At 44.8% G+C, this 27,263-nt stretch overlaps 10 protein-coding genes across 10 annotated transcripts; 4 read left to right on the forward strand and 6 right to left on the reverse strand.

Moving 5' to 3' along the window:
• Positions 1–714: 714 nt before the first annotated feature.
• V1516DRAFT_661583 (uncharacterized protein) lies at positions 715–2,359 on the reverse strand (the record flags this gene model as incomplete). Its single annotated transcript, XM_066920373.1, has 2 exons — positions 715–1,937; positions 2,308–2,359. 2 exons carry the CDS (start codon positions 2,357–2,359, stop codon positions 715–717), a joined length of 1,275 nt encoding a protein of 424 aa, XP_066779686.1.
• Positions 2,360–6,834: 4,475 nt separating this feature from the next.
• On the forward strand, positions 6,835–9,474 carry V1516DRAFT_661585 (histidinol dehydrogenase-domain-containing protein; the record flags this gene model as incomplete). The annotated part of the gene is made up of 2 exons (XM_066920374.1): positions 6,835–9,198; positions 9,262–9,474. 2 exons carry the CDS (start codon positions 6,835–6,837, stop codon positions 9,472–9,474), a joined length of 2,577 nt encoding a protein of 858 aa, XP_066779687.1.
• An 81-nt stretch (positions 9,475–9,555) lies between these two features.
• Positions 9,556–10,635, reverse strand: V1516DRAFT_693987 (EAP30/Vps36 family-domain-containing protein; the record flags this gene model as incomplete). Its single annotated transcript, XM_066923917.1, has 2 exons — positions 9,556–10,298; positions 10,632–10,635. The coding sequence occupies 2 exons, from the start codon at positions 10,633–10,635 to the stop codon at positions 9,556–9,558; spliced, it is 747 nt and encodes a 248-aa protein (XP_066779688.1).
• Positions 10,636–11,902: 1,267 nt separating this feature from the next.
• V1516DRAFT_667807 (chaperonin 10-like protein) lies at positions 11,903–13,181 on the forward strand. The gene is made up of 2 exons (XM_066920903.1): positions 11,903–11,974; positions 12,023–13,181. Exons 1-2 carry the CDS (start codon positions 11,966–11,968, stop codon positions 13,073–13,075), a joined length of 1,062 nt encoding a protein of 353 aa, XP_066779689.1. The 5' UTR covers positions 11,903–11,965; the 3' UTR covers positions 13,076–13,181.
• A 274-nt stretch (positions 13,182–13,455) lies between these two features.
• On the reverse strand, positions 13,456–13,737 carry V1516DRAFT_619061 (40S ribosomal protein eS27; the record flags this gene model as incomplete). Its single annotated transcript, XM_066919437.1, has 2 exons — positions 13,456–13,600; positions 13,646–13,737. Coding segments are annotated over 2 exons (237 nt in total), but the record flags the coding sequence as incomplete, so codon positions are not given.
• A 2,032-nt stretch (positions 13,738–15,769) lies between these two features.
• V1516DRAFT_667812 (uncharacterized protein) lies at positions 15,770–18,483 on the reverse strand. The gene has a single exon (XM_066920904.1). It carries the CDS (start codon positions 18,042–18,044, stop codon positions 16,095–16,097), a length of 1,950 nt encoding a protein of 649 aa, XP_066779691.1. The 5' UTR covers positions 18,045–18,483; the 3' UTR covers positions 15,770–16,094.
• A 2,107-nt stretch (positions 18,484–20,590) lies between these two features.
• Positions 20,591–21,751, forward strand: V1516DRAFT_619524 (uncharacterized protein; the record flags this gene model as incomplete). The annotated part of the gene is made up of 3 exons (XM_066919460.1): positions 20,591–20,677; positions 20,742–20,944; positions 21,001–21,751. The coding sequence occupies 3 exons, from the start codon at positions 20,591–20,593 to the stop codon at positions 21,749–21,751; spliced, it is 1,041 nt and encodes a 346-aa protein (XP_066779692.1).
• Positions 21,752–21,886: 135 nt separating this feature from the next.
• V1516DRAFT_693990 (HSP20-like chaperone) lies at positions 21,887–22,659 on the reverse strand (the record flags this gene model as incomplete). Its single annotated transcript, XM_066923918.1, has 3 exons — positions 21,887–22,213; positions 22,272–22,591; positions 22,638–22,659. The coding sequence occupies 3 exons, from the start codon at positions 22,657–22,659 to the stop codon at positions 21,887–21,889; spliced, it is 669 nt and encodes a 222-aa protein (XP_066779693.1).
• A 446-nt stretch (positions 22,660–23,105) lies between these two features.
• V1516DRAFT_619030 (uncharacterized protein) lies at positions 23,106–25,808 on the reverse strand (the record flags this gene model as incomplete). The annotated part of the gene is made up of 2 exons (XM_066919436.1): positions 23,106–23,933; positions 23,985–25,808. The coding sequence occupies 2 exons, from the start codon at positions 25,806–25,808 to the stop codon at positions 23,106–23,108; spliced, it is 2,652 nt and encodes an 883-aa protein (XP_066779694.1).
• Positions 25,809–25,942: 134 nt separating this feature from the next.
• Positions 25,943–27,263, forward strand: V1516DRAFT_667828 (mitochondrial 54S ribosomal protein uL22m). Its single transcript, XM_066920905.1, has one exon. The coding sequence runs from the start codon at positions 26,038–26,040 to the stop codon at positions 27,097–27,099; it is 1,062 nt and encodes a 353-aa protein (XP_066779695.1). The 5' UTR covers positions 25,943–26,037; the 3' UTR covers positions 27,100–27,263.

Below are 27,263 nucleotides of genomic sequence, written 5' to 3' on the forward strand. Positions count from 1 at the left end.
TCTTACGAGCATCTTGAACTCAATTTCATTTACTACCTCCCTGATATACATTTTTATATTGTGTTTTGCAGGTCTCGACAATTATTTTTTCTCTTCCTGCTGCAACTAAGTTTCAGTGCTCGCAATGCACACTAACCCCCCTCTCCCCCGCGCTAACACAAGCACCTCCGCTTACATGTCTCATTTCAATTTACGCCTAATTAGGCTATGTAATTGAAAGTAATCAATCTATCTCCTACGATACTTTGGAAGCACAGTTCATTCATAAACTATAAAAACGGTTCCTCCACGGACAATTAACAAAAACATGAACGAAAGAATGATGAAAGAACAAGAAAGAAAAACTTTACCGCTACTTGATTACTATCGCAGCGAAATATGTGGAGCCAAAAAGAAAACAGACATTGAAATACCCAAGACCAATAGAATAGAATATCAAAGCAAAATTTCGATAAATTCACATCAATTGAATCTCTGAAGTGCCAGATTAAAACAGTAATAATAATAGTAATAATAATAATAAAAGAACTCGGTTGTACACGAACTTAGTTTATCCTACGCGCCCAAAAAAACGCAAAAACCACAACACTGGTTGTTATTTACATCCGGCATTGACTCCCCTATACAACACTGTAGAAACCCATGCAGAACAATTAAACGGGAAAAATTAAGACAAATGTTGTCAGCGTTTTAAAACCATTAGGTCTAAGCAACTTAGAAGATGCCGAAGAAGATAGCAGCAATGAGACCACCAAAAGCAACACCGGAGGTGCTAGTTCCAACAATAGCAGCACCAGCAGAAGAGGACGAAGAAGCAGCGGCAGAAGTTGCAGAGGCAGCAGTGGAGGAGGTCTCAGAAGACGAGTCGCTAGTAGTGGTGGCATCAGAAGTAACCTCTGAGGACGAACCAGACTCGGTAGCGGAAGCAGTGAGTGAAGCAGAGGTCGAAGTAGAAGCAGCAGAGCAGACGTAATCGTTACCACGGATCTCACGGTTCTCCTTCATGTCATCGAAGTCAGAGCAGTCGAAGTCACCGGTGGACTCAATGGTAACAGCACCACGGACGAGATCGAGATCGGGGAACGTAGCATTATCGAAATCACCAGCAAGGACAATGGCACCAGAGACACTGGTAAGCTTGGGGAAGCCAGAGATGTCGACGAGCTTGGTGTTGTTAGAAATTTCAAGACCAGCAGTTCCAATGGTCTCGAGGTTGGGGAACGAAAGGGAAGTGAGCGCGTCGTTCTTGGAGACGGAGAGACCACCAACGCTGGTAAGGTTCTTGGAAACGAACGACTTCATGGTGTTGGAAATGATGATGTACGAAGCATTGACAGTGGAAAGCTTGGGAGTCGAGATCGAGGAAACGTCCTGGAAGGTCAAATTGTTGGCCCAGACAAGGCTGGGGAAAGTAACATTCGTGGCACCGTTGTAAGAGATGTCAACAGCATCAGTAACGTACTGCAGAGGCATGGAGATCTCATCCAAGTCCAGGCAGTTGTTGACCTCAAGACGGGCAACCTGAGTAAGCGAGATACCATCAAGGGTGCTGAGACTAGTATCGGAAATGAGGATGTCCTGGCAGTTAGTGACACCGGTGGTGAAGGTCAAAGACTGGATGGACGGAAGAGTAACCCAATTGATAGCACCGACGGTGGCAAGTCTGGGGAAGTTCAAAGTTCCGAGCTGAGTGACCTCAGTAAGATCGAAAGTTCCGTCAATAGTCTCGAGGGAAGCTGCGCTGAGAGAGGTGAGGTTGGCGTTGCTTGTGCAAGTCAACGATCCACCGATCTCCTGAACACCATTGATAGAGAAGGAGACACCAGTGGTAGGAGGAGAGAGGATAATGTTGCCGGAGAAGACCTCGCAGGAAGAAATCTTATCGAGATCAGCCTGGGTGAAAGCCGTCAAGGAGGTAGCATTGCAGCTAGTCTGAGCTAGAATAGATGTCAGCAAGAATGAAGGAAAATCGGAACGCCAGTTACGTCAGAGTGTTTGCTCGGAGGAATAAAACAAAACAGCGACTTATTCGACACATCAAAAAAAAAAAAAAAAGGTAAACAAGCAGAAAAGCCGTGCTGTTTACACTAATTATTGCTTTGGGCAGGGGGCATGTTTTTGTTTGTTTGATGGAAGGAACGGAAGGGATGAGGCGCGCGAGTTTCCTAAAGAGGCAAGCCCTAAACATGTGGCAGGACATTTGACTCGGCGGATAAGCAGAGAATGAACGAGTAAAGGACGAACAAAAAACACAGTACTGACGACAGCAGGCCAAGAGGAGCTGAAACACAAGGAAAACAAACGTACCGTAGACAGAGGCCGCGAGGGCAAGAACAGAGAGAACAGACTTGGAGATCATTGCTGCCGGCGATGCTGGACAAGACAAAGGTTAGTAGAACGAGCGAGTAAGGTGGGACGAGGACGGCGCAAGCAAAAGTCAGGGACACGCAATCAGCGATTGTACGGAAGTCCTGGCCGAGCAAGCAATTGCAGCTCCTCTGTGAGGGAGCTGCACAATCAGAATCGGGGATCCGACTTACCAGGAGGACAGAGATGACGAGAAGTTGGAAAGGCGAAGAGAAGGAGAGAGAGGGGGAGAGAGCTGGAGAGAAGAAGAGGAAGAAGCGAGAAGAAAAAAGAGAGAGAAGGAGGGAAAGGACAGAAGAAGTAGCGGTAGCAGAGGTAGAAGAGCGGCGAGCAAAGAAAAGGAGGAGAAATTAGGTTTTGATGTATTTGACTGTCGGGCGGATTGCTCTGTGTTTACAAAGCGGCAGGTAGCGCACAGAGAATTAACGCAGATACTAGGCCGAGTGGGTGTGTGTGGGCTGCGGATTTTATTTTTCTATTGCGCTTTGCTACTGTACTTTAGTGTGCACGCCGCGGGCGTAGCTACGGGTTTGTCTGGTGGTTGGAGCACGACAAACAGGCAGTTAAACACCCTGTTAAGAGGCGCGCGGACGTGGCTGGGTTTGAGAACTAGAGAAAAGTTGGCCCACGGTCTGTGCAGAGAGAATCAGGCTGGCTTGTGTTTGTGAGCTGCCCGAATAGGAATACGTATTATTTACTGATTGCTGGATGGCGTTAGCGGCGGCTGGCGCAGGCAGCGGAGCGTCGTGCTGGAAGGGTTCACAGTCGCGCTGGAGGGAACGGCTGGGCCGGCAGAAATGATGTGGCCGGTGGGTGATTGGGTTTGGCCATCGGCTGCTAGCTAGATAGGCAAGATTATGGGGAACTTTTTATGTGCGGACGGAGTGACGAGGGAGGGGTCAGAGACTGGGTGTGGATTACGATGGATGGCAGAGACGAGGACGTCGTGCAAGGCAGACGGAGGGAAAGTGCATACGGCGAGCGGGATCAGGCCGATCGGGGGGGGCGAGCAGCAAGCAGCAAGCAGTAAGAGGCGAGAGGCAAGAGGCAAGAGGCAAGAGGCACTGGACGAGTGGATCTCTTGTCTCTGTGAGAGCAATTGGCGGTCGTCATCGTGCGTGGAATGGGGGAATGACGATTCCAGGGACCCAAAATCCAGTATAGATAATGTAAATATTATAGATATTAAGTGCCAAATGCTCTCTGCAGGGCACACCAGAACGGACCAGAATACAGGACGATTAGGACACCGCTACTGCGACGACGACGACGTCGAAGTCGACGTCGTCGTCGACGTAAAACCCTTCAATGAACGGACAACGAGATCCAACTTCGAGTCGAGTCGAGTCGCTTTGCTCATCGTCCGTAGCCGCCCTCTGACCAATTAGTCCTGGCTTCAGATAAAAATACCTGAAACAGTAACACGACTATCTTGATACGGACTCTGGTTAATTTGTAGTTTCCACATCGAGCAGCAGCGCCGAGGTTTTGGCTCATTGTTAGAGCAATGTTCTGTGCACTGAGCATACTCGCTCTCGATATTATCCCTCTTGCTCTATTTCGCTCTTCCTTCCGACGCGCGTTCAATAATCCCGTTCGGCGTCAAACGTCTCCCCGCCCCTGATTGGTCTCGTCGGCTAGTCGTTGCTATTCTTAGCCCCCTCCGTGTTGTCCTGGCAACCGGCTCGTGGTCTGCCCCCCCGGCCGTGTAAGGTGACTGCTGCTGCTTGCTGACTGGACGGGTCCTGAGGACCCTGGTTATGGCAACCGGGGGAAAAAATTGAGAGCAGCTGCATGTTGCAGTCTGGTGGTTACCAGAACTGTCGTCTGTCCGTTAAAGAGCTCTACGTTTGACGATTGCAGTATCTACCGGTTGCCTCTCGGAGTATATGCCTCAGCTACTTGCGCAATTGCTCTAATGTCATCGCCTTCTGGGTCTTGGTCGACCGAACTCACAGACTGGTGAACTTTTCTGCTGAAATCCCGCAGCTCCGCTTGCCCAAACAGTCTGTTCTGCTGGCTGCTGGCTGCTGGCTGCTGGCTGCTGTTGCTATTGAGGGTTGTTGCTGTTTCTTGCTCTTTGACGCGGATCCGCTGTCCGGCCCGCGCCACTTGTTCGTAGTTATCTGAGAGCTTACTACTGCTGCGGCATCTACTACTGTCTGTACGTCTTTGACTATGTATCTACGCTTCTACTCTTCTACATCTCCATGTATGGCATGCAGGCTCAATTCTGGCACACTCCAACTATTATTTCCTGTATCCTTATCGATATCCTATTGTCTCTGCCCGTGTCTGGCGCCAGAACAAAGTTCCGTAGTATTGATCTTTCAACCTGTCAACAACGCAGTTCTGCCGTGATGCGTTTTCCATGCAGACCGTTTCTCGATGCTCCCTGCTCTGCGCTCTCTCGGCATCCCAACTGCATTTGCACGATCAATTGCTACCAATTAGCCCAAGACCACGACCACCATCTCTCTTCCGAAAATCCGACCTTCTCTATCTTTCTTTCTCATAACATTGTTCCTAGTTATACGATCTTCATTCCAATCGCTCTCCTAAACACAATCCCCCTGACTACTCAAGCCATTCAGGCTCTGCTGGGAACGCAATAGTGCCTCGTTCTCCCTTATTCGACATTCCTCCCTGCGGTTTGTGCATTCTCTGCCCAGCCAGATCAGCACCGTCATCGCCGTAGTTCACAATCCAATTCCACTTCTTGTCCAAACAAGCCTAATCAGTCTCTTGTTCCGCGACCGATCTCGACCGCAAAACTCACTTGGGCCCTTTTTTTGAAATATTTACTGGCGAGTCAAAGCAAAATGCTTCAACTGCACGGTTCGCAAGCCAGAGACTAATATCTCCCACATCCATCAACCAAGCTCAAGCTTAAGCTCTGGCTTTAGCTCTATCTGATCAGTCCCATTTCTCACCATGCCATGCCATACCATTTCATACCATACCATGCTATGCCACACTATATCATACAACTTAATTCCCCTTTAATTCTTGGTGTTATATCTCCATAAGAATGATCGTCTCATTTCTCTCATCGAAATAACCACAAATACAAAAATTTTGCCTCTCTTCGACAATGGCTTGTCCTCGGTGTCCTCTTGTATGAGGTTTAAGCTGATCCGAGAGCTTCGGGATATCTACTGCTAAATTATGACGCATTGTTATAAACTGTCTTGTATTTTCGGACATTATACCTCATCTCCGTACTCTCTCAGTCGCACTTCTCTTGCTCTTGTCGTTTCAGATCAAGCTAGAGAGGAATCAGATCATTTCATCTTCGTTTGGTCAAGTATCTTCAAGATTGTTGGTATAGCCTATCAAATCCTTGCTAGCGAACGCATGGATCTGAAATACCTGACCAAAACAATATTGGCCTTGGTTTCAAATCTACTTGACAAGAATCAGTAAATGCCGTTAATATAATACTTGTCGTTTATGTCACTAGAATCTGCATAAACGGATGTCCCCATTTAGATATTCTCAACATCAGATTTAATCCAAGAGTATTCCTGCTACGATTTCAAAGTCCGCGTATTCTTGTTCTCCGTAATATAAAATCAATTTTTATTTTCGAAGCATCTGAAAACTGGTTGATCTCGACTTTGTATCTATAAGAGTATATGCCAAATTTTTGAAACCTGTAAATTGGACAAAGTCTCAAATAATTCTTCCCCATTCTTATTGTATTCATATCAGTTCTGTCTAGTTCTTGTCAATATCATAAGAACATCAATATATGGATTTTTAGTCGAATGATGACATTACATTTAATGATTGATTAATTTGAATCTTGATCCTAATTTCTTATGCGACAATGATCGTTAACTGCTGAAACAATTTCTCTCAATCTTTTGTATTCATACACTACAACTTTCAAGCCAACGCAATTCCTGTTTAAGGTTTACTTGGCATGAAAAATATATCAGTCCCCTCGATTTACCAGGCATGGTATTGATCTCAACTACAGGGCAGTATCCTGTCAAATCCACACCAATTGCTCTCCCAGCTATCTTGTAATCAATCCGTTCCCGGCAAGTTCTTCTGTATTCGCTTTCCATTCATTCTCTTTACAACAGTAAATTCCAATTTTATTTGCTCCAGGCAGACGTCGATCTTAAACTAACCCGGATATATTGTCCTAAACAGTCCCTATTCCGTGCAGAGTTCTTAGTGTAAATAGAGTTTTTAAGAACAACGTGAGTAGGCGAGAGAACAGGTACAAAAACCAAGAGCGCAAAAGTGAGTAATCTCCCACTGCATCGACTTCATTGAAAATCAGCCTGGCAAAAAAAAATTGGTTATAGAGTCATTATCAACACGGGAGCTGTTCCTACAATTCCTATTTTTTATTAATAGACTCTTGCCGAGCAGTATATTTGGATTTTTGTTTCTGTGCTTGCACTCATTATCATTGTGAACAGGGTATTCAATTGGAGATTTTAATTGTCAATGGTTTCTGTCGCGCCGTGCTTTCCCGCTTCCAACTTGGATGCGAGTTTGCAGTCCGGCTTATATGTTCTCGGGCGAGCGTTCGTTGTTGTTTCATCAGCTAGCGATGTCAGTTTAGTTAAAGACTTCTTAAGTATCAATTTCGGCATTGTCGATGTCGTTGCTGTGATTTCCTGGGATGCTGTTTCTGTCGACGACATTATTGGCCTGTTAGACGCTGGTTTGGAAGCAGTTTCTGTGCCTGAAAAGTGTGTCAAACCGCTCGTTGATGCCGGCGTGCCATTTACTAGAATCATAGTTCCTGGTTCCAGTTATGACTCTGCGGCCGTCGGAGTCACAGTTTCTTCTACCGACAATGGCATTTCGGAACTTGCCTCGAAGGCAGCGAAGACCCTCATTCCTGATTTGGGTCCCCAGACTGTCTTTGTCACATTTCCTGAGTCAGCTACCGTTGACTCCATCACTAAGATTACAACCCTAGATTCAACTATTGCTGTGATTCCATTTCAGTTACTGTCAACCGATGTCGTCTCCTCGGATAATAAGATCTCAGTCGCAAAAATTATTGCTTCAAGTCTGACATCTGATCGATCCGATGGTCTATTTACGACTCTTGTTGTTGACGTCCATGATACCGCGCTTGGGCTAGTCTACTCTTCCGAAGAGTCTTTGGCTCATGCTATTTCCACAAGAACAGGAGTCTATCAGTCACGTAAACGTGGTTTATGGTTTAAGGGCCAAACCTCCGGTGCTGTGCAGAATCTCCGCAGAGTGTCAAGTGATTGCGATGGTGATTGTTTAAAGTTTGTAGTCGAGCAAACTGGAGCTGGATTCTGTCACAACGAGACTTTCTCGTGTTTCGGGGGGTCCTCTGGTCTGGCAGGACTCGAAAAGACTCTGCTGTCTCGCAAGAAGGATGCGCCAGAAGGTAGTTATACGAAACGCATCTTCGCCGATGAGGCTCTACTAAAAGCCAAAATTATGGAAGAAGCGGAAGAGCTGACGGAAGCCAAGACCAAAAGCGCAATAGCTTGGGAAATGGCAGATTTACTGTATTTCGCGTTTGCCAAAGCAGTGCGTGATGGAGTTTCGCTCGAAGAGGTGGAAAGGAATTTGGACTCCAAATCGCGAAAAATCACCCGCAGGAAAGGCGATGCGAAGGGCAAATGGGCTGAACAAAATGGCATATCAACTGAGAAATCTCAGACACCCAAAGTTGTTGTGGCGCCAGCACCATCTGTTGAGGACAATAAAGGAAAAATTGAACTTACTCGCGTTGATGTTTCCGCCATTTCCGATGCTGAATTGACCGAGCTTTTACGTCGTCCGGCGCAAAAAAATGCCAATATTCTGAATCTTGTGACGCCAATTGTCGAGGCTGTTCGGTCACGAGGAGACGCAGCCTTACTGGAGTTTACGGCTAAGTTTGACAAGGCTAAACTGGACTCACCAATTATTCGAGCACCGTTTCCGGAAGAATTGATGCAATTAGATGACGAAACTAGGTCTGCACTTGACCTTTCGATTGAAAACGTTCGACGATTCCATGCTGCTCAGCTGGAAACTGAACCTCTTGTGGTCGAGACAAGACCCGGTGTCGTATGCAGTCGATTTGCTCGACCGATTGACTCTGTGGCATTATATGTTCCCGGCGGAACTGCAATTTTACCATCGACAGCGCTCATGCTTGGCGTGCCGGCTATGGTTGCAGGATGCAAGAACATTATCCTTGCGTCTCCCCCACGTGCCGATGGAACTTTAACTCCAGAAGTTGTGTATGTTGCCCATAAAGTCGGAGCTTCCATGATTGTCCTGGCTGGCGGCGCGCAGGCCGTCGCTGCGATGGCATACGGAACGGAAAGTATACCTAAGGTGAACAAAATTCTTGGCCCCGGAAATCAGTTTGTTACTACCGCGAAAATGCTTGTCCAGAACGACACATCTGCATTAGTGAGTATTGATATGCCTGCGGGACCCTCCGAGGTACTCGTGATTGCCGACAAGACCTCTAATCCTGCATTTGTTGCGTCGGATTTGCTTTCTCAGGCAGAGCATGGAGTCGACTCGCAAGTCGTTTTGATTGCTGTTGATTTAATTACCGAGCAATTACAAGCGATCGAAGACCAGGTTCACGAGCAAGCTATGAGACTACCAAGAGTCGAGATTGTCCGAGGCGCAATTAAGCATTCGCGCACGTTTTTGGTAAAGACTGTCGAGCAAGCAATAGAACTGAGTAATCGGTATGCACCAGAGCATTTGATTATTTCAATCGAAAATGCAAACAAGTATGTCGATGCGGTGAAACATGCCGGATCAGTATTTGTCGGTGAATGGAGTCCTGAGTCTTGTGGAGACTATTCTAGTGTATGTTACAATAATAATCTGTTTGGATTGTTCAAAAGGCTTTTTTTAACTAATTTTATACAGGGAACTAATCATACACTTCCAACATATGGCTACGCACAGGTCTACTCTGGCGTCAACACTGCTAGTTTTATGAAGCATTTAACAAGCCAGGAATTGACTCCGGAAGGACTGAAGAATATTGGACCAGCTGTTGTCCGGCTAGCGGATGTGGAAGGACTGGACGCGCATGGAAATGCAGTTCGAGTACGATTGAGTGCTTTAGAAAAGAAATGATTATATTTCCGGAACGCCTATCTACCTTTCCTCCCTTCCATTTTGAAAAATTAGATACATGAACATGAATATATGCAGACCTTATTGTTTAATCCAAGACGGAGACCAGTATTCTTTAGGTCTAGCTTCGTCATCAACCCAGACCAAACCGGCAGCTAGTAAATCATTTAAAACCGTGAGACATCGTGCATGTTCCCAGTTAAGATTATCTCTTAGAATCGGGACAGAGATATATCCAAGGGCCTGAGTCGCTTCAATAGCAACGGCTTGGTCGGATGACATCTCCTGGGGAACGGAGCGGATGAACTCTCGATTCGCAAGCCAGACAATGCCAAACCCATGTCCAAGTGGTTTCAGCGTATCGACGGCACGGACGATATCGTCGTGAGAAACTAAGCTATCACTTGACTTCGCTACGGAGTTAAGCCGGGCTCGGACTTCGTCAACAAGAATTAATCCACCATTTTCATCCTTAGTTCGCCGGCACAGATCGATAACTCGCACGGCCAAGTCGAAGTAAAAATCACCCACGTCACGACCGAGTAACTCTGCCCAGAAAGACCCACCCTTCTTATTTGCCGCCGACGAAGCAAGTGGATCAACACCAATAGCAGAACACATCTTGACAAACTCAGCGCGAAATACGGGATCAGACCGAATTTCATCAGCATGAGACTCAGCAAATTTACTCAGCGCAGTCTGGAATCTCTTTAGCTGATCTGTTAATTCCGATACATGTGTCGATAATATCGAACTCCCCAAGTCTGAATAAGCGGCACGCTCTGTCTTGTCGAAGGCTGCTAAGCCAACTCCTCTTCTCATATCTGTTGCTTTGGTAGTTGTGCGTTAAGTGTGGTTGAATTGAATTGAGCTCAAACAAGTGAATGGAGCTGCAATATAATGCACTCCAGTCTCCAATGGAGAACAAGATTTGGCTGGTTCTGGGTCACGTGAAGTACCAATTTGGATATACTTCATAAGGCGAACGATTTGCAAGTGGAGTATATAGACTGTTAGAATGAACTATTATAGATGCATATTGCAAGTTTAATTGCAAATCCTTGGTAAAATAAAGTTCAACTGGTAAAATATACACATTAGCGACCGAGTCGAGAAATACCGTAACAAATCTGCAGTTGAAAAATATTGTAAATGACCCATAGCACTCGATAGCGCTTAATCTACATCCAATTTCAATAACTTTTCTTCAATTCTCTGGTGATATAGGATTAGTCGCCCATTTCTTTGAGCTAGAAGTCAATTATAGTTCGAATTATCGAGTAATACTTTGCTCAACGAGTTGCGCACTCTTGCAGTATCATACTCAGCAGATTCTGTTAGTTGGCAAGTAGGTACAAAGCAGCAGTCCATTGAACTCTGCTGATATACTATTCGCATTGCCCAGCTGACTCGATATTTAGTGACAATTGTGATAAGCATAGTCAGGGATTATGATTTCAATTCCAGAATGATAAATTCTAATCTGATCCGGACCATTTCTTCGAGGGAAGGAAGTACTGGCAGAACTATCTTCTTTCAAAAGAAGCTATAAAAGTTCAAAGAAAAAACCAATTTTTTGTTGGATAAATTCAAAACAATTATTTTTGACATTAAAGGTTATTTTTCGGGTTCTGTAATAGCCTATCAATCTGAATATACAGTACCAGATTTGATTTACGAAGTGCAGGAGACCTGTACGCGTTGGGAGTGAACATCTAGTTTTCCGAATCTGACTTACTCTCCATAAAGTACCTTACCGTGCTACTCTGTCTCCTGACTAGAGTATACAATAAATCACTTTTTATATTGACGTATCTCACTACCTGGATCCAGTCAGAGTCATAAGTAACGTCTGTTTTTGGTATGATTTACCATCTTGATCGCAGAAGCTTCTCATTGAATTTTGTCAAGCTACAGCTATCACTGCTAATGGAGGATTGCAGCGCCTTGTGAACCGAGAACATGTTTAAGTGTTTGAAGCAATTGATGTCAATTTGTGATCTATTGAATTGATTGTGAAGTATTCACAAACCAAAATGATCGTAATTCATTACTGCTTGACTCACGTGTCTCGAAAGATGGAGAATGGTCCCACGTATATCCCAGAGGTTATGGGTGGATAAGCGCTAAGCGCAACCCCACTAATCGAGTCACTAGTGGGGGACGGACATCGCCTCGGTCTTTGAAGCCATCCACAAAAACCCCAATTCATCTAAAACATTGAAATAAAATAACAATTACAATAAATAGGAGAGTCAGATCGTAATTGTATTTCCTGTTTAGTAAAATCGACTGGAAATCCCAGCTGCGAGCCAATCGAACGCAAGAATTGTGCCTTCATCATCTCGATCCCGCGGGGTGCATTTCCTACAACGGAAACAGGCAAAACGGTCGATGTCCCAAGGTCAAATATAAAAACCAATCCGTCCCTTCAGCTTGGATCCGATTTGGACGTCTTGGTCCTGAAGTAAACGCTTAAAAAAAATACAAAATGGCCGATGTATGTAATAATATAGCCACAAATCAAGATCAGATCTAACGAAGCCAGAATCCATCGTTTGTGCTGCAAAAAATCAACACAGTCAAATTTGAGGACCGACCAGTTCCCGAGCTCAAGTCCGAGAAAGATGTACTTGTCGCAATCAAACAAACAGGCATCTGCGGTTCAGACGTGCATTACTATACGCACGGTGCAATTGGATCATTCATTGTGAAGGCACCGATGGTACTTGGCCATGAGTCTGCGGGAGAGATCGTGAAAGTAGGGGCAGCCGTGAAATCACTAAAAATTGGAGACCGCGTCGCGCTCGAACCCGGTGTGCCTTGCTACTTTTGCAAACAGTGCAAAGCAGGCCGGTATAATCTCTGTCCCGAGATGGCTTTCGCTGCTACACCTCCATTTGACGGCACTCTAGCTCGATACTACGTACTACCCGAAGACATGTGTGTCCTGCTACCCGACCACGTCTCACTCGAAGAAGGTGCGCTGATTGAACCGCTTTCAGTTGGGGTCCATTCTGTAAGACGAGCTGGTGTATCAGCTGGCCAGTCTGTTGTTGTCTTCGGTGCAGGACCTGCAGGTTTGCTCATCGGCGCCGTTGCAAAGGCCTTTGGAGCCTCGACCATCGTTGCAGTCGATATCCAACAAGATCGTCTCGACCTTGCCAAAAGAGTCGCGGCCACGCACACATTCATTCCGTCCAGATCAGACAGCGCAGACGTCTCAGCATCGAAGATCATAGCTTTGCTGGGCGGAAACCCTCCAGATGTTGCTATTGATGCTTCCGGTGTAGAACCATCGATTAAAACCGCCATCGCCGTTCTCAAGCAAGGTGGCACTTATGTCCAAGTTGGAATGGGCGCTCCTCAGATCAGCTTCCCTATCACTGACTTCACGGTCAAGGAAATCCTCGCTTCAGGATCTTTCAGATATGGGCCGGGCGATTACGAACTCGCCGTTAAATTGGTTGCAACCGGACTTGTAAACGTGAAAGATCTCATCACGCACAGAGTCAAGTTCACGGACGCAGAGAAGGCATTTAAACTGGTCATGGATCCATCTGCCGGAGCAGTCAAAGTTCTAATTGCTGGACCGGAATAGAATATATCCTCGACCTTCCTACCGTATCATAATATTCAGATGCTTATATTAAATAGCTATACAATACACTTATCGTTCATATAAGTCTCTTCTCTCCTCATCAAACATGTAAAAACTTTTGGCTCAAGAAGATCCTCCGTACAATAAAAATATATATATATATAAATCCAAAATAACATCCTCAATGAACTTCGAGCGATATTATTTTGAACTCCGATGGTGATAAGTTATTTCCATAATTTTGATTTTCCTTGTTTTTGAATTCATAAAAAGAATGCAAGATTACCCAAACGCAAAAAATAATAGTAAATAGTTGTAAAAGTCAAAAAGAAACAAATTTTAGTTTTGGAAAACGCCTTGCCCGAAGACTATATTATCATCTATTTCTTACGGAAAGAGCAGCCCTCAGTCAAACGAGCCTTACCACCAGTAGGCTGGCACAGAACAGTAGAGCATGATCCGCAGATAACAACGGTCTGAGCATGAGAGAAGACGATAGTAATATTGAAGCAGCCGGGGCCTACACTTGTCAGATCTAACATTAAACAGACGACATCATAGTTTATTAACATACACTTAACATCCATGAAGAAAGATCGCGGGGAAGCAACGAGCTGCTTCAACTTGTGCTTCTTCAGTTCCGACTGAGCAGTAGGGTTCAACTAATCAACTGTTAGCTAATTGTCCGATCTTAATCGGAAAAAAGTTTGCTTCGATGGTAGAAAAAAAGTAAACTCGAATTCGAATCAGAATCAGTAATGCAATATATTCATGCACACTATCTACCTATCGATAGATATTTAAAACAAAAAAGGTGCTAAAAAGAATTGCATGCTAACCGCTTCGGAGTTTCTACCGCCGAAACAAAATCTTTCTTCGGAAACTGAGTGAACATACAAGATCCTGGGCCAAAACCTATAGCAAATAAATTAGCAACAATACTCAATAAATAGATTGAATAAAACATTCGGATCGGCGAAGAAATCGAACGGCTATCAGTCCATGAAAATATTTCGTCGAAGCTGCTCGCCACGCGACATTCAATCAACCTCATTCGCCGAAGCAACCCAATTCATATTGAACTAAAGGGAATTTGTAGATAAAATGACATACCATTGTGTAATAATTTTAATAATATAAGTAGGTAATGTGAAACAAATAATAACAAACAAAGAACGAAACTGGCGGTAGATATCTAAGAACAAGAAACAGTTGACCAAGGGAGAGTCGCTGAGAAGATTTGGGTGGACCGAGATTGGCAAGCTAGATTGCGACTTTGAATACCCCAACCACAAGCCGTTTTGAACTGGTGGAATTTTTTGAAACTAGTTCGCATACATAAAAAGTTATTGGGCGTTTACGGAATAAAAGATACGCATGCGTATCTATTAAAGTAGTAAATGATCAATGTAAGATTAACTTACGCAAAATAACCCTAGATATGCGTGACTGTGATGTCAATAACCCTATTCACGTGACATTAGAGATTTCAAGGCGTTTGTATTGAGAGCGTGTCTGCTCTGCTCAAAACCCTCTCTCCCAAACAAATGTTGTTCAATCTGTGCGATTGAGATTTGTCGTAGTAAATGAAGACGCGTCTACTAGACATGGTAAAACAATCCACAACTTCAATTGAATGAGCATATATAGAGCAGAGTACACGATACTTATTTAAATTGACTCAATTGAGATGGAAACTAAATTAGGAAATTCAATTTTTGGCCGCAATGAAAGGAATTTGAGTCATTCAGAAGCTGTCAAAATTCTTCGAATATCAAACAGCTCTCGGGAACTCAATTGCTGGAAGGGAACAATAGTCTGAATCACATAAAACATCATGAGTCAATTATAAATTCGCAGAAGAAACGACTCAACCAATAATTGGGATACTTGATTCAATTGGATATTTTGTAAGTAACAGAAATCAGTGATATAGTTAAGCAATCTCCGTTTGTTACAAGTTGACGCTCCGCGTCCGTAAGGCGGTACTACTACAAACATTCCACCTCTATACTCAGCTGAATCTATCTAATTAATGAGATGATGTTTAAAATAGAGAAATACCATTTCAGGAGACTTGAACTCAAGCAAGACACGACTTTGGTGAACCAAGGCACGCTAGCATTCACTAGTGCAAATATCAAAGTCACCTAGTGAGATCGGGCCTGGTCTTCACTTTTTGCTTGGAAATAATATTGACTCACTTGCTACTCTGACGTTTAAAAATTTGTCTATACCCAGGACGTTTAGTATAGCCAATGATTTAGACCACTGACTACTGTTACTGGCTATGTCCAATGGTCAAAATATTACTCCAAATTAAGTAAGTATTTACTGAGCTCTGGAAATTAACTTGTCCTGTCATATATTGAAACATATCAAGGAAGGCAGACTTTTGACTCTAAAATGAACTCCTATTTGCAAAGCAAATTACTCTCTAGATAAGGCTGCAGGGGAAGCATGATAGCAACGGAAGAATTTTAGGAAAGAATATGATGTTTGGTTGTCGAATTGTTCCAGGTCTGAGCCCGGAAATCGAATGATGAACAATAATTTGAGCCAATAGAGTATGGCAATTGATTTTTTTGATTGAAGAGGACGAGCTAGAGAGTATCCATATTCTGGAACTCTAAGACCGAGATCGAGATTACAAAGTTAGTTAATTCGTGCCGGTTTTCTATAAAAATTAATTGATAAAGTTTAAAGTAATATATTCACAATATTTTAACTTTTTTATCCCGTCAAACCAACAATAAGTATCAAGCAAAAAAAATAACTTTTGATTCACAGACGCCAAAAAAAAACAAGAACGCTCATAAAGGCAACATACATTCACCCATCATCAATCTTCGCTTGGAAGACGCAGTATTATAATATTAGTCTCTCATAATGAAAAAACTATACAACGAATTTTGTTTATGTCGATGAAAACTATATACAACTACCCAGTCCGTAATAGTTGGGCGGCCATGAATTTCCGAGCTAAAAGTTGTAAAGAAACGCCATAATAACAACACAGCTAGCGAGCATGTTCACTAGGCGCGCTGATTGGGGGAAGAGTAATCCTTGAGACTGAACTCAGAGGGCCATTAAGCACACGTGGAATTGAAGAGGAAACCACAGGTGATTTCGACAAATTCTCAGAATCGTTACAGCTCGTAGTCGGAGACAGTTGCAGTGGCGGAATATGAGGCAATGACGTATTCGGACCAGCGATAACAGACGACATAGCTCCATGAATGGGGACTTGTGGTGACAGGATCTGAGTCATAGGAGTGCTAGTCCGCGAAGCACTAGATGGCAAGAGAGGAGGGGTGCCATGCAGCAGCGGCGAACCAGACGGTTCAGACACCGTGCTGGAGCCACAAATGTCCGACATGCGCATTTTCTTACGAAATGGCGGCAAGTCCAACTCGGGCTTCACCGTGCCATCGAGAGCTGGAGACGCAGGAGCCTTAGGGAGTGGAAGATGGATCGGTGTATGAAGTAGTGAAGCTGAAGGACCATGATGTGTGCTGTGGTTTATCAAATTACTTTGCTGGATCTGCATCATATGCTGCTGCTCACGAACGCGAAGTTCCTCACGCTCAGCTTCGAGCTTGTCTATGCGAGCTTGTAGGTCCATGTTCATTTTTCCCGACTCATCTAGCTTACGCTGAAGCTGGGCCTCGATCTCGCGCCGCGTCAGTTCCGTCTTACGAGTTGTGGACTCATTTGATTCGAGCTCGGAAATGCGCGATCGAAACAAGTCATTCACTAGTTCGAGCTCGGACACACGCGTACGCAGAGTCTGATTCGAGGACAGAAGCGACTCGAAAGTCTGCGAATTCGGCGCCGCTAGCGGAACGGAAGAAGGAGCTCCAGAGGTAGTAGTGGCAGTCGGACTAGTCAGAGTGGGAGGAACAGGCACGGTCGACGTAATGGAAGGCAAGATCACAGGGCCATTGGCAGCAGAGGCATGAGAAGAGGATTGCGGCTGATGGTCATGGATAGCTGACGACGAAGAGAGCGAAAGCGGCGGGGGTAATAGACTTTGAGCAGCTGAGCCTGCAGGAGCCTGTGCATGAAGCAAAAGGTGAGGAGCAGCAGCCGACTGAGGCAAGGGCAAGAATGCTGGCGAGAGCGTCGAAGAAACAGGAGCAGTGTTTGAGAGAGGTGAGCGAATCCCCAGGCTGATCCCATGATTACCAGCATGAGGGCCTGGAGCGCCGGAATGAATAGTAGAAGGGGGAGTTGATGCCAGATCAAATTGCCCTAAGGTGCGCGGGAGGGGCGGAAGAGGAGAGATGGATCCAGCTGGATGTGCGAGAGCAAGTGGAGATGGATGGGCAGACGCTAAATGAGGAGTAGACGTAGACGCATCTGTGATGGCATTCGCTACCGAGAGAAGAGGAGTCACCTGGTGCGGAATGTGTTGTTGCTGCTGGAGGGCGTTTGCTAGATGAAGAAGGCCAGAAGACTCTTGGCCCGGGCCCAGAGCCGGCGAGCCAGAGTGAGCAGAGTAGACCTGGGGAGACGACGGAACAGGGAGCGTCGAAGGAGAAGATGTAGCAGAAGTAGGTACACGATGATTTGCGCGGGAGTTGTGAGCATCCGCAGCGTGTGAAGAAGCATGCTTCTTTGATCTGGCGGATGGCGGCGAGCCCGCGCCATGGGAAGCGGAGGCGGAGGAGCCATTACTGTTGTGATTTCTGATTCTGTTTCTCGATTTGATGACGTCTGTTTTCAGCGAAATCGGCCTTGCTCTGCCGTGAAGTTTAAGAAAGAGGCCGCAGGCGTTGCAGAGAACCTGGCCATATTCGTCGCGGCGCCATAGGGGAGTCGTCGAAGTGTGGCAGTTCTGGCAAGTGGGAGCGGGCGAGGTAGCTGAGGTAGAGGAAGCTGTGTGAATGGACGAGGAGGAGGTAGCAGGATCTACAGCGGCCGCGGGTACCATTGGAGTAGAGTGAAGATCTGGCGATAGAGTCATAGACGACGCGTTTGCCCGACGACGGCGAGGTCGAGACGGCGGCGACGGCGAAGCGACAACGAGACGCTGCGCGGAAGGGATTGCGTGAGGCAAGGCGGTGGTGAGAAATAGAAACCTAGCTAGCTGGCTACAAAGAAGGACAGACAGCTAGAAGGGAAGATCGCCGGTTCAGAATGAGGTTGAAACCGGGGGATCACAAGGGCGGCCAGAAGCAGATCAGTCAATAAGAGAAGATAGAAGCCGAGCTGATCGCGATGGGAGAATAACGAGTGCGGACAGACAGTAAGAGCCCGACAGAACAGAGAGAGCGGATCGAACAAGATAAGAGGATGCAGAAGACTGGATAAGATAGAGAAGTTATCGCAGAAGATCTGGACGAGTAATCGAAAGATATATAAACGTGATAACCAGAGGATCTCGATAAAAAGGGAAGGAAACCCAGGAAAAAAAAAGCGAAAAAAAACGGAGAAAAGAGTGAAAGCGGACTGAGTTTTAACGGCAGTTGACCGTGTTGGTTAGTTTGAGTTTTTCCTATTTCGGCACTGCCTTGCCTGTTTTCCCCTCGTTCTTTCCCTTTCTGGCCGGTCCTGTTCACGAGCGGTTTTCCGGGGGTAGGGACCTGCCGCTGCTGCTGGTGCCGTATGACCAGATGATCCCTCCTGGCAACTGGAACTTGCTCTACGGGCCGTCGATTGCGAGCTATGGACTCTTCTGTCGAAACAGATATCGCCTTTTGGCCTCCAGTTTCGCATCATCGTCATTTTCTACTATAACCAATTTTATCTTATCATTATCGGTCTTCAGCGGAGACTCAAAAGCCAAGGGTGAATCTGTGGCGCGATGGCGCAGGACCGTGCTAGATGGCGTCACCTCTGGCTGCGGTCAGAGAGGACCGAGAGCAGCCGGACTTGCCAGAAGGAACAATTAGCTACAAACAGAGAGAAGAGCGGAGAGAACGAGAGCGACGAAGGAGCCATAGTTGGGCGGGAAACACTGCCAGACAAGCGATAAAGCAACGCAGACGGATAGGACTATCAGTTACTACAGTCGCACCGATACGATATCCCTCGGGACAAGTGGGGGAGGGGGTTGAACGTGATAATAGATCACGGTCCGATTAGATTAGACGGCGTTCTACGAGTGATCTGAAATCATCGCTGTCGTAGCAGTACGGTAGTTCAAATTATCTAAACGTAATCGTCACTGTTGCCTGAATATTTGACTGGTGCCAGCTGACGCAGACGTGTTCTGTTATGTGTGAGTTGTCAAGAGCAATCGCCCAAAGTGAGCGGTATCGCTGCTGTTGACCGCTACTGTTAGTTCTGTTTTCATGATCGACACCTTAAACCGCCGCACGTCATACCGATTCTCAGGACGGGAGGCTTAATCACATAATCAATCACTTGATCTTTTAATACAGAGTAAGTCATCCTAGAAATCCACTTTGTACGAATATGAAGATTTGGATGATATATCACTCCTCTGGAGTGGATACGGCTGGATGTTTGCCGATGACGATTCAATGACGACGATCGTACTTCGATGGGAGTCGGTCACCTAGCTATAGACAACAATCATAACCCTATTATCGCTACTTCATCACATTCCAACTGGAGTTGAACACACTCGAGATCTGCTAAGTCTACTGCCGTTGAAAGAACTAAAACGCCTTGTTCCGTTTGGAATTTGTCCCTTTTAGGCGTTTCTTTAAATGGGACAGAACCCATCCGGAACAACCAAGAACCTAAGGCTCGTTGGATCAGCCCTAAGTTTCCACTACTACCTCGTCACATACCGCCAGCGTTATGTCTTGAATAGAGTGCCTAGATACCAACACTAATGATTTACATGTGACTTTCTATAATTAATGTGACTTTTGTTTAATTTAACGAGACTAGTTCTATTAATGGGTCTTCTATCTATTATTCGATTGCATCTGTAGCACGATGCCACGTCACCCTCATTTTAGCATTAGCGACCATAAGTGCCTGGTCCATACTAGTAGCAATGTTGCCTTGTCTCTTTTTGCCTCGAGTATCTATCTTTTCCATATTTCTTGCTCATTATCAGCTGTCCAAAGGTTAACAACATCCAAGTTTAGGCCGAAAAAAACCCGACTCACTGCATCATCTTATTCGCTAGAGCTTGGGTTATCAGTCGATCGCGTATTCACATCCACGAAATGATATACCACGATCAAACTCATCATGACAGTTCCCAGAACAATTGCGATATTATTTAGTTGATTGTCCGTAATCATCGTCAAATCTTGAAGAATTTAGAGAGTTTGATCTTAATCAGAAATTCTGATGAATAAAATCAGACGAAAGACTCGATTCCCACTAGACGGAGAAGCAGGACGAACACAAATCACTCGGCAAGGACAATGGCTACAAACGCCGTTTCCGGACGCAAATTTCGACAGTCGATGGATCCTCAGGTTTCACGCGATCGGCAGTTTTATAAGTTTTCATATTTGAAAAAACATTGTAAATTCTATTCCAATTTGATATTTCTCTAACCTTCTATATTTCTCTATTTTGAGGATGCCTCCCAAAAAGAATAAACCCGAAAAGGCCCAGGTTGCGAGGAAGCAGCAGCAAGTAGCAGACAAAACTTTTGGATTGAAAAATGTATGATTCTGGTGGTTCATGAGAGATCTTGAAGAAAATGCGAATGCCGCTAACACATGCATAGAAAAATAAATCTTCTAAAGTGCAGAAATATGTGCAGCAGGTTGAGTCGCAAGGTATCTCCGGGATCCAAAAGAAAAAGGAAGCCGAACAAGCTCGTCGACTGGCGGAAAGGAGAGCCGCTGATAAAGCCAAAATTGAAGCCTCTGAGCTGTTCAACCCGGTTATGCAAACACAGAAAGTTCCATTTGGAGTTGATCCTAAAACGTAAGTGGCTGATGCTGAGTATCAGGTCGACTAGGGCAAGACTGACTTTGATTCAGAGTTTTGTGTATTTTCTTCAAGCAAGGCAAATGTACGAAGGGAGCAAAATGCAAGTTTTCTCACAACCTAGATGTCGATCGAAAAACACAAAAGAAAGATCTCTACACCGATGGTCGAGAGTCCACCAAGGATGATATGTCGACATGGGATGAGGAGAAGCTGCGATCAGTGGTACTGTCCAAGCATGGAAATCCACGGACGACAACCAGTATTGTGTGCAAGTACTTTATTGAAGCAGTTGAATCTAAAAAATATGGCTGGTTCTGGACATGTCCAAACGGCGGTGATTCCTGTCCATATAAGCACGCGCTGCCACCTGGCTTCACAATCAAAACCAACGAACAGAAACAAGCTGAGCGGGCTGCTGCTGCAAACAAGCCTACAATTACACTCGAAGACTTTTTAGAAGTCGAGCGGCACCGACTCGGTACGAACCTAACACCTGTGACGCTAGAGTCCTTTACCAAATGGAAAGCAGAGCGAATGAGTAAAAAGGCTGCTGAGGAAGAAATCCAAAAGAAGAAGGAGGCGGCTGGCGTTCATTCAGGAAAATGGCTCTTCGATCACGGCAAGTTCGACAGCCATATTCAAGCTGGGTCCGATGACGAAGACGATGATAGTGAAGGCGATGCCTGGAATATGGATGAATTGCGTCGGCGTGCGGATTCGGTCGATGGTCGGTCAGATGACGGAGAAAACCATCCTGATTATATATACGAGGATGATGTTGATACGAAAGATACATCCTAAGAATAGGAAAATTTGGGAAAAGAGGACTAATTAGAATATATTTAGCAAAGTAAAAAATACAAAAAATCTGCATTTGGAAAATCAATTATAAATGAAAGTTGCTTAATAGTAAACACTGTGGATCATAGCGAGGGTTTACGAAGACTCTTCTGTAACTTCAGATGGTTCATTCACTTCTTCAACCTTTGCTTCTTCACCACCTTCGTACTCATCATCGTCCGAGTCGTCAAAGGCGTTCATGGATCCAAGACCTGGGCCAGCTGCACCACCAGCTAGACCACCCATGCCCCCCAATCCACCTAGTCCTCCAAGTGCACCTAGATCGCCCATACCACCCATGCCACCTGCACCACCGCCAAGAGCTGAACCAAGATCATTTTGAAGAGATGAGAAATCTAATCCTCCTCCATACTGAGAGAAATCATCTGCCGGCTTATCTTCCTGTTCATCTTCGTCGACCCACTACATATAATTAGCAACGCACTCATTAATTACGCACTGTTTCAAATTCTATACGAACCTTATCGAAATCCGTCTTCAACCAATGCATTTTTCTCTTATCCTTCAACAGTCGCGGCCAGAACTCATCTTTCGTGGCCTTCTTTCGCAAAATGAAAAACGAGTCTCGACCAGTCGTATGATAGGTACTTTTCTCTGGCTCGATCTCTTCAAAAAACTCGATCTCGATGGCGTACTCTTTGCCGCTCGCAGAAGTGCCCGAGTACGAGAGCGAAGCCGGGGACAGTGAGATGCTAGGCTTTGCAACGTCGGTCGCGTTGATGGTGAGATAAATCATATTCTTAGACTCGTCTGTTCCACTCGAGCGTTGCGCCCACAAAACTATTTCGGTTAGTGTGCAATCTCAGAATTATTATATGCAAATTACCTTCTGGAATGACTGGTGCCATTGATTTTAACTTATATTCTAGATAAACTCAGTCAGTGCCCGCTTTGCGAATTTGGATTTTCACAAAAGATACACAGAACATGACTCGGCATCGGATCGAATCAGTCAGATAAGCACACAGACAAACTCACATTTTTGAATTAGCAATCAATATATTAATTGATCCAATATGAAATCTCGGAGAGATTAATGTCAATTCGCAAAGGTGAATGAATTTTGGGAAGCAAAAAGAAGGAATTGTAAATTAAATTGTGAAATAAAACAAAAAAGATTTCTGGAACCTTGTAGAGATTCTGCAAAGATCTTTTGTGCTTCGAGCTTAATTTGGACTCACTAGAACGTCATCGAGCGGCGGTCAGCCCAACAAAGGCCACCTTTCGGTTATAGTATGGTAAATACATTTGTACACATTTTAATTAGCAAAATTACAGTTGGCTTTACTAATAATTACATTCTTCGATGTGGGCCTAAATTGGAGTTGGAGCTGACCACAGGTCTTCCACGGCCACGTCCAAAGCCAAATGCTCTACTTTGCCCACGCCCACCATGCCCTGCTCTGTTAGACGTATGTCCTTTAGAATCAGCAACGACCACACTGAGTGCCTTGTCTCCGCCAACCTGCGTCTGGTCTAGTTTAAGAGCACTCTGTGCGCTTTCCACGCTCTCAAAAGCGATAAAACCAAATCCTTGATGTGTGTGAAACAGCTCGTCCTTACTTGGCAAATTTACCCTTTCGATTTTTCCATACCTGCCAAACAATTCTCTTAGCCCTTGTTCTTTGATTGAAGTCGGAATGTTACGGACAAATAACTCTCGACCCTCATAGACGGCACCGTGGCGAGATTGTCGCTGGCTAGGATCGCTGATCTTCACAACCAGTCTTCTCGATTTGTACTCTTCCACATTACCATCCACTGGTGGCGGCGCAGGACGATCATGCATTTCCTGCGCAGCTCGATGCGCAGAGTCTGAAGTACTGTATTGCAAATAACAAAACCTACGTTTATTATTCACGCTGAGCGAAGGGAAGCGGATTTCAACAATTTTTCCGAATTTGTCGAATATGCCCCGGATATACGTTTCATCTGCTGTCGATGGAAAATTCGTTATCCACAGAGTAGTGTCCACAGCGGCTCGAACCGTGATCTCTCTATCGCGAATCCTCTTCTGGTCGCGTGTCTGTGCTGATAACACGTCCTGTATTGTATCGAATTCAATCGTAGCGGTTGCTGCTTCTGCAGTTTCGACAATCTTGATTGTCTTAATTTCCCCGCACTATTATCGAATTAGTAAAGTCTGCATGATACAAGGAGAATCTATACGTACATCTTTGAAAAACCTGGAAATCTCTTCTTCCGTAATTCCCGATGGCAAGTTTTCTGCTAAAATTGTTGAATGTTCTCGATCCCGCGTCGCTTCACTGAGCTTCGTTTTTTTCGCGTTCGTTTCTTCTCCATCAGAAATTTCCTTTCGTTTGGTCCCATTTTGAGGAACATCTGGATCTGTTACCAGCGCAACTACTTTTTTCTCCGGAACATTATCTGCTTGAAGCGCCTCTAAGGCGCGTCTTCGCTGAAGGGCACGCAGACACTTCTTAATTCTTACAGCTGCATTTTCAATCGTAAACGCAGAGCCATAATCCAATTCGAAGACTTGCAAAGCATCACAGATACGCTCAGGAAAGTCCATACTTTTGATTGCAAGCGCGGAAGTTAAGATCGAGGCAGGAGTCAAGAAATCTCCTTGGGGAAAACAAACTGATTTTTCCCATGAAAACCGACCTAGCCAAAAATCAGACTCGCGAGCGTGCTTACTGGTTAAGCCGTCCCAAACTAATCGTCCCTTTTCAATCATGCCCCTGCTAGCAAGGGTGGTTAAATAGAGCTGTGGAAGAAGATAAGTTGGATCTTTTCTGAATTTACTCGGAAATTTCGTCTCGAATAGAGAGTATTCCTCTTCCACGGCACGGTAATATTCTTCTTTCACGGAAGTATTGTTGCACCATACTCGCATGTGAGCGATCCACGCCGCTATCACATAGCCATATTCTGTTGGATCTGTATCTAATTGCTCGGATATTATAGCCTTCATTTTCAATTCTTCGATCGCTGTATGGGAGACACCGAATCGATCTCGGGTTCGAATCCAATGAGCCCATAAGACGCCTGATTTCGGACAAGCTTTCACCGAGCGTTCGAGCACTGATTCCAGAACAGAACTAGCGTACTGGTTATCGAGAAGGAACAGAACGTAGTTGTCCCAAATTGCTACGCTAGTAGGTGATATTCTTAATGTACGCTCGTACAGTGCTTTGACAAAATCAGCTGAGAATTGTTTTTTCGGCCGACTCGTCGCAGCATCTATATACTGAGCCCAAACGTTTGTATCATTCGGATATATAGATAAATGATCTTCATACACCTGGAAATCAGATAGTGTCCGTCTAGTCTGAGCGACGATCTTGTTAGCTGCAATAAGCTCGGTTTCATAGGTATGGTTAAGATACTGCGTTACGAAGGACGAATACGCAGCAAAAGTGTCTTCAAGTTTAGAGTGAGGGATCTTGAGACGAGATAAATATGTTCGTTTAATGAGTGCGAGATTTTCTTCTGTTGGATCTGTCCGCAACATCTCGAGTTTGTTTCCACAATAAATATCCCATATCTGGTGACTATCTGGCACTGAATATTCTGTTGCAGACACGGCGTTGGCGATTACGGTAGAGATGTCATGCCCTATTGATTCGACGTATTGTATATAGCGTTTCCATAACTTAATGGAAAGTAAATCTTTTGTACTGCGTTCATGTAATTGTTCGAGATCTAGATCTTCTGGTTCTGACCGAGAAACAGATTCATCGTCAAGCCAGTCACTCCAAAATTGCTCGTCCATGAGAAATAGGTCTGATACGCGCTTCCGCTCCTCTCTCAGTTCGTCTGCTAATGCTTTAGCTCCAGGTCTACTTAAAAGCTTGAGCAGTTCGATATGCGCGTTATATTTGTATGGAGTAATTAATACTGTTTCGAGGAGTTCACCAAATCGCTCGAGATCTTGATCTGTTAATGTTGGCTCGATCTCAGACTGTCCAGCGTCGCGGTCTGATCGCTCATTTTCAAGTGTCAACTCTGCAACACCTCCGTCGACGTCCATTTTGAATTCTTAACGGATTAGTGCCAGTCGGTTAAATTTATTCGGAGCGTTACAAATCATTGAAATATATGATAATATAGCTGATCTGGATTTGACCAGGGTAAGTACAAACGCCTTATAGAGAACTCTTCGGACGAAAATTTGGGTAGTTCTCGTGGTAATTCAAAGTCTACTCAATCTCAAAAACTTCATTTTGGTCTCAGTGATCGGAGCTAGATAAAAAAACAGAATGGCGATGAGACTGCTATCATTACCGCTGAAGTCTGTAATTGTGCGATCTTGCCAAGTTTCCGCCCCTTCGGGATTGGTATTAAGTCGAGTTCGTGCGTTCAGTTCAAGTGTTCTGGTTCGCAAGGACAAAGACAAGGATAGCGTCGACGATAACAAAAAAGAAGACAAACCAGCAAGCAAGTCAGATTCGGCAGAAGGTGAAACATCATTTTTCGATGTAGCTGCGCCCCGGTCAGAAGCCCAACCGCGGATATTCTCTGCAATGGCTGGTGCGATGGAAGGACGCGAAAAGGAGACCAAGCAAGATTTATCAAAACTTTCAGGCGCTGAACTCGAGGCTGCTCAACTAGATGCCGAGTTAGATGCCATGGATAGCACGCAGCCGATCGAAACTAGTGAATCCGAAGAATCACCAGCTTCAAAAGAAGATGCATTGCTCAAGAGTGTGGTGAATCCTCCAGCAATCACAGCATTGGACAATTACTTAAGTCCACTCGAAAAGGCCGTTTATTTAAAGCAGAGATATGGAATCGATAATCCGCTTCTCTATGGCCGTAAGTTATCGATGAAAATTGATAAAAAACTGATTCCGCTACTGGAGCCCAACGTCCATGTGAAAAGCAACACACTCAGTGGCAGTGTGAAGAAAATCAATCCGTTCGTACGTTCTCTCCGCAAAATGACTGTCCATCGTGCTATTGCTCACTGCCATTTCAACATGAAAAATATTGCGCGCGAAATGGAAAGATTACTTTACAGAGGCATCAAAGAAGCGAAAGAATTGGGGATTTCGGAGGAAGGTCTTTATATCGACGAAATTTGGTGCGGAAAGGAAAAGAAGCCATCACACGCGGAATTTAAAAAACCAGAATATAAAGCGCGCGGAAGAATGGGCATGTATAGTCGTTATGAAAGCCATGTTGAAATGGTTCTTCGAACTCCAGAGACTCGTTTTAGAGTGGAAGCGGAAAAGTTCCAACGTAAAATTAATCGGAAACCTTGGATTGCGCTTAAAGATAAGCCATTTTATAGAAAGGACACAACAAAGTACCTATGGTAAGTAAAGCCGGATTAACTAAGCTTGTTCGCAGTCCGGTATCATACCGTGTGTCTGTCTTTGTGTAAATAGATTAGTTACCATTTATGTAACTTTTTATCTTGGTCTATCGTCATATATCTTTTGTAATATATCCAAGTTCATAAATGCACTAAAATTTAAACTAA

The sequence above is a fragment of the Lipomyces oligophaga genome (genome assembly GCF_038497815.1).
Source record: "Lipomyces oligophaga strain CBS 7107 unplaced genomic scaffold V1516scaffold_1, whole genome shotgun sequence".
In the NCBI taxonomy this organism is placed as follows: domain Eukaryota; kingdom Fungi; phylum Ascomycota; class Lipomycetes; order Lipomycetales; family Lipomycetaceae; genus Lipomyces; species [Lipomyces] oligophaga.

Excerpts from the sequence above, each read along its gene's own strand:
- V1516DRAFT_667812 (XM_066920904.1), bottom strand. The coding sequence starts at position 18,044 with ATGACTCTATCGCCAGATCTTCACTCTACTCCAATGGTACCCGCGGCC.
- V1516DRAFT_667828 (XM_066920905.1), top strand. The coding sequence starts at position 26,038 with ATGGCGATGAGACTGCTATCATTACCGCTGAAGTCTGTAATTGTGCGA.